We start from the raw sequence: 5,543 nt of genomic DNA, 5'->3' as shown, positions 1-5,543 counted from the left end.
TAATTTTTTGTATTTTTAGTAGAGATGGGGTTTCACCATGTTGGCCAGGCTGGTCTCGAGCTCCTGACCTCGTGATCCACCCATCTAGGCCTCCCAAAGTGCTGGGATTACAGGCGTGAGCTACCGTGCCCAGCTGGCAAATTCTAATTTTGGAAAATGTAATGGTACATTTCCTTACAGAGGGAAAAGAAACCCAGTCCTTCCACTGGACAGTTCATTTCCTAATTTGAGGCCTCAAATACACATAAGATACCAGCAGTCTGTGTCTGAGAATTATTCCAAATAACCTCTAGTCAAACTAATTGGAATCTTAAATTACAGCAGTCTCTACAATTGCAGCAGGGCTACTGACAGAGGTCTAGTAATCTATTTGATTCCATTATTATCATTTAGATGGCTGGCAAGGCTATTTTGACCCAAATTGACAGGGGTATAAAGAAGAGAAGGAACTAGTGTTTATTAAGCACCTATTAAGTATCAGGTATGTTATACACATTACATAATTTCATCCTTCCAACAAATACATGAGGTTATTAGATCCTTTTTACAGATGAGGAAACAGGATTCAGTGATGGAAACTTCCTAAGGAAGTTAGGAAGTGATGCAGCCAATGTCAAATCTGATTCCTTTTGAATCCAAAGCCTTTCCTGCCTATGGCACTGACTTAGACTCATGCTACTGTAAAGACAGGATGAAGAGGTTCTATCCTAATTGGTAATAAAAACTGCACATATTTAGGCTGCAACTATTTCAAAAGAAATACATTTATATATAAGTAAAGAATACAGATATACTTACTGTGTTAATGAAAAGAGGAGTTCATGTTGAGATTTAATGAAAGGCATGCAACTGACTAATATTTCTAGAATATGGTGGAGTTTTTGGACACGATAAACCTGTTCTTGTATATCTACTGATGGAGCAATGAAGTATTCCTGGAATGAAAAAATATAAGCAAAACAGAGATTTAAAGCACTAGTATAACCTTTGTAAAGAATATACACATGCCTGCTACACCTAAATTTGGATGCTTGATAATAGGGATTTAAAAAAAAAAAAGACCAAAAGCAGCTAGATAGAATTTCCCACCTTTCAATACTATTATTCAAAATAAATTACAGTCATGCACAATATAACTGTGTTTGAGTCAACAATGGATCACACATATTACAGTGGACTTTTTAATTTAATTTTATTTTGTTTTTTGAGACAGGGTCTCACTCTGCCACCTAGGTTGGAGTGCCATGGTGTGATCTTGGCTCACTGCAACCTCCACCTCCCAGATTCAAGTGATTCTCCCGCCTTAGCCTCCTGAGTAGCTGGGATCACAGGCGTGCACCACCATACCCAGTTAATTTTTGTATTTTTACTAGAGACGGGAATTCACCATGTTGGCCAGGCTGGTCTCGAACTCCTGAACTCAAGTGATCTGCCCACTTCGGCCTCCCAAAGTGCTGGGATTACAGGCATGAGCCACTGCGCCCAGCCTACAGTGGTCTTATAAGATCACAATAGAAATGAAAAATCCCTCTCGCCTAGTAGTGACTTTGTAGCTGTAATGGAGTGCAATGCATTATTCCCTTGTTTGCTGTGATATTGGTATGAACAAAACTATTCCTCAAAAAGAGCCTCAGGCAGATGTTTCAGGAGGTATTCCAGAAGGCACTGTTCTCATAGGTGGTAACAGTTCCATGTGTGTTCTTGCTCCTGGAGAGCTTCCAGTGGGACAAGATGTGGAGGCGGAAGACAGTGATACTAATGATCCTGACCCTGCGTAGGCCTAGGCTAATATGTGTGTCTATGTCTTAGTTTTTAACAAATAAATTTAAAACATAAAAAAAGTTAAAAATAGAAAAAAGCTCACAGAATAAGAATACAAAGAAAAAATATTTTTGTATACCTATACAATGTGTTTCTGTTTTAAGTGTTATTATAAAAAAATCAAAAGTTTAGAAAAATTTAAAAGTTTATAATGTAAAAAAGTTATAGTAAGTTATGGTTAATTTTTTATTGAAGAAACAAATTTTTAAATAAATTTGGTGTAGCCTAAGTGTACAGTGTTTATAGTCTACGGTAGAGTACAGTAATGTTCTACACCTTCACATTCACTCACCACTCACTCACTGACTCACCCAGAGCAACTTCCAGTCCTGCAAGCTCCATTCATGGTAAGTGCCCTGTACAGGTATCCACGTTTTTATCTTTTATACGTTATTTTTACTGTACCCCTTCTATGTTTAGATACACAAATACCATTATGTTACAATTACCTACAGTATTCAGTACAAAAATACGCTGTACAGGCCGGGCACGGTGGCTCAAGCCTGTAATCCCAGCACTTTGGGAGGCCGAGACAGGCGGATCATGAGGTCAGGAGATCGAGACCATCCTGGCTAACACGGTGAAACCCCATCTCTACTAAAAAATACAAAAAACTAGCCGGGCGAAGTGGCGGGCGCCTGTAGTCCCAGCTACTCGGGAGGCTGAGGCAGGAGAATGGCTAAACCCGGGAGGCGGAGCTTGCAGTGAGCTGAGATCCGGCCACTGCACTCCAGCCTGGGTGACAGAGTGACACTCCATCTCAAAAAAAAAAAAAAAAAAATGCTGTACAGGTTTATAGTCTAGGTGTGCAGTAGGTTATACCATCTAAGTTTGTTTATGCCACTCCCTGAAATTTGAACAATAAAGAAATCACTTAATGACACATTTAAAAAAATAATGACACATTTCTCAGAATGTATCCCCATCATTAAGTGAAGCATGACTGTATATACAGATACAGTTGTCCATTGGTATCCATGGAGGATTGGTACCAGGATCCCCCTCGTATACCAAAATCCATGGATACTCAAGTCCCTTATATAAAATAGTATAATATTTGCATATAACCTATGCACACCCTCCCGTATACTTTAAATCACTTCTATATTACTTCACTTCTAGATTACTTGTAATGCCTAATACAACGTAGATCCACATAAATAGTTGTTACACTTACTGTTTAGAGAATGACAAAAAAAAAAAAAAAAGAGAATAATGACAAGAAGTCCACACATACTCAGTACAGACATAATCATCCCTTTTCTTGAGACAGGGTCTTGCTCTGTCACCAACGCTGGAGTGCAGACAAACAAAAAAGTAGCCCATGATCACAGCTCACTGCAGCTTCAACTTCCCCCGCTCAAGTGAGCTTCCTACCTCAGCCTCCCAAAGTAGCTGGGATCACAGGCACAGACAACCATGCCTGGCTAAGTTTTTTATTTTTGTTGAGATGGAATCTCCCCATGTTACCCAGGCTGATCTCACACTCCTGGGCTCAAGTGATCCTCCCAAAGCGTTGGGATTACAGGTGGGAGCCACTGTGCCCAGCCTATTTTCTTTTTTTAAACGTTTTCAATCTGCAGTTGGTTGAATCCATGGATGCAGAACCCACAGACATGGAGGAACAAATGTGTGTGTATGTGTATGTAGTTTTTGTTAGAACATGTTTCCACTAAAAATATATACCCTTAATAAAATGTTTAAAATTTGAATAGTAAAAATTAAACCTCAGAAGGATCCAGTTGAGTCTATTTTGCACAACAGATACAGCTAGTTTTTCTATCTTGTATTTTCATGAGAGAAATGATAAACAAATTGATACCATAAATTCATTTTCAAAAGGATCTTCCAATGAACGTCAAAGATCATTACAGACAGTAGTCAACCTTCTAAAGTTTCTAAATGGGCTAGGAAAATACAACAAAGTTCATAATGATGACCCTGAAGCCCAGAAGTATATATTAAAGATTATGTATTTTTTGGAAAATAAACTTTCAAGTGTAATATAAATGGATAAGAAGAATATAAAACAAACATTGCTTTACAGAACCTATCAAAGAAAGGCATTCCCTAACCATTCTAGATAGATGAGATGTGTGGTAGTACATTGGCTTGAGCAGGATATAACTATATATAAGTATCACAAATTTATAGACAGTGAGAAATGACATTGAATGGGCTACTTTTTTGTCTATCTTACTACGCAGTAATAATTAAGGGCACTGACTTTTCTTATTTATCTGTTTCCTAGGATCTAGGAGAGTGGCTGGCATATTATTGGCAGTTAATAACTACACACAGAGTGACTGAATAAAAGAAAAACCAATTTTAGAATTAAAAAAACTCACCAAATGATTCAAAGATGCAAGTTCCTGACCTATTAAGAAAAAACACATACATGCAAAAACACTTCAGGTATTTTCTATTACATGTTAAGGAATCTATACATCCTATATGAAAGAGATTGTCAAGCTAAGTAGTTCCTCACAAAAGGCCAAGTTTTCTGTTATATTATACCATAAATAGATACTAATACTTATTCTAAAAATGATCACAGCTTCTTCCTCATAAAAACAACCAAGTGTGGAGTATTAAAACAGCCTCTCAAAAAAGGAATGTTTTATTTACAATACTAACTTCATAGAACCTCAAATGTTTGAACTAAAAACAAATAAATTATCAAGAACTATGGATATAATGAATTTGATATCTTTATTGGGGGGAAACTAAGGCCCAGAGATGGGAAATGCTCGTCTCATAGTGAACCAGGTACGAAGTCAGGAAGGACTACAGATGATGAGGGCCAAGCAGAGAGAGAAAATCTGAGAGTATCTGTGAGTGGTAACTGTGATGTGTTTTTTAATTTTTTGAGCCAGGAAAGAGACTTACCTATGAAAAAACTGATATAATCTTTCTTTAGTTTGTCCAAACCAATTTCCAAAAGCATTTGAACTGGAGTAGTCCCACTGAGAGAAACTGTGTCCATGGTTCCATGATAAGACTGATGAATGAGCTTACTTAGTAAACTGTTACTTCCACTATGGAGCTAGAAATCAAGGAAATTTTATAAAACCATGAATAAATACATACACAAACCCAGCAAGCAAAAAAGAAGCAAATTACAGTAGCTGCAAGCTAAAAATTATAAGCTTGCATTCTTAGTCTCCTAAGACTATAAACTGTTTGAACAAAACCCCCAAAGTTATGAACGTCAGTTTTTTGTTTTTTTTTGTGAGACAGTCTTGCTCTGTTGCCCAGGCTGGAGTGCAGTGGCACGATCTTGGCTTACAGCAACCTCCGCCTCTTGGGTTCAAGCTATTCTCCTGCTTTAGCCTCCTGAATAGCTGGGCTTACAGGAGCATGCCACCACGCCTGGCTAATTTTTGTATTTTCAGTAGAGATGGGGTTTCACCATGTTGGCCAGGCTGGTCTCAAACTCCTGACCTCATGATCCACCCGCCTCGGCCTCCCAAAGTGCTGGGATTACAGGGGTAAGCCACGGCGCCCAGCCTGAATGTCAGTTTTTAAAATTACATTCCTGGGACTGGGCGCAGCGGCTCACACCTGTAATTCCAGCACTTGGGAGGCTGGGAAGGGCAGATCACTTGAGGTCAGGAGTTTGAGACCAGCCTGGACAACATGGTGAAACCCCATCTCTAATAAAAATACAAAATTGGCCGGGCATGGTGGCTCACACCTGTAATCCCAACACTTTGGGAGGC

The 5,543-nt window shown here is 38.7% G+C and overlaps 1 protein-coding gene across 1 annotated transcript in view; it reads right to left on the bottom strand.

The window, feature by feature from the left end:
• The window catches only part of ZWILCH (zwilch kinetochore protein), a 45,294-nt gene that overhangs the window by 10,804 nt on the left and 28,947 nt on the right, over positions 1-5,543 (bottom strand). Inside the window, 4 exon segments of the mRNA XM_011968444.1 lie at positions 707-796; positions 798-935; positions 4,170-4,198; positions 4,711-4,867. Coding sequence (XP_011823834.1) covers positions 707-796; positions 798-935; positions 4,170-4,198; positions 4,711-4,867 — 414 coding nt within the window.

Source organism: Mandrillus leucophaeus, unplaced genomic scaffold (assembly GCF_000951045.1).
Source record: "Mandrillus leucophaeus isolate KB7577 unplaced genomic scaffold, Mleu.le_1.0 Scaffold12, whole genome shotgun sequence".
Taxonomy (NCBI): Eukaryota; Metazoa; Chordata; class Mammalia; order Primates; family Cercopithecidae; genus Mandrillus; species Mandrillus leucophaeus.
Note: the sequence above shows the minus strand (reverse complement) of the source record. Positions and strands in the feature narration are given on the sequence as shown.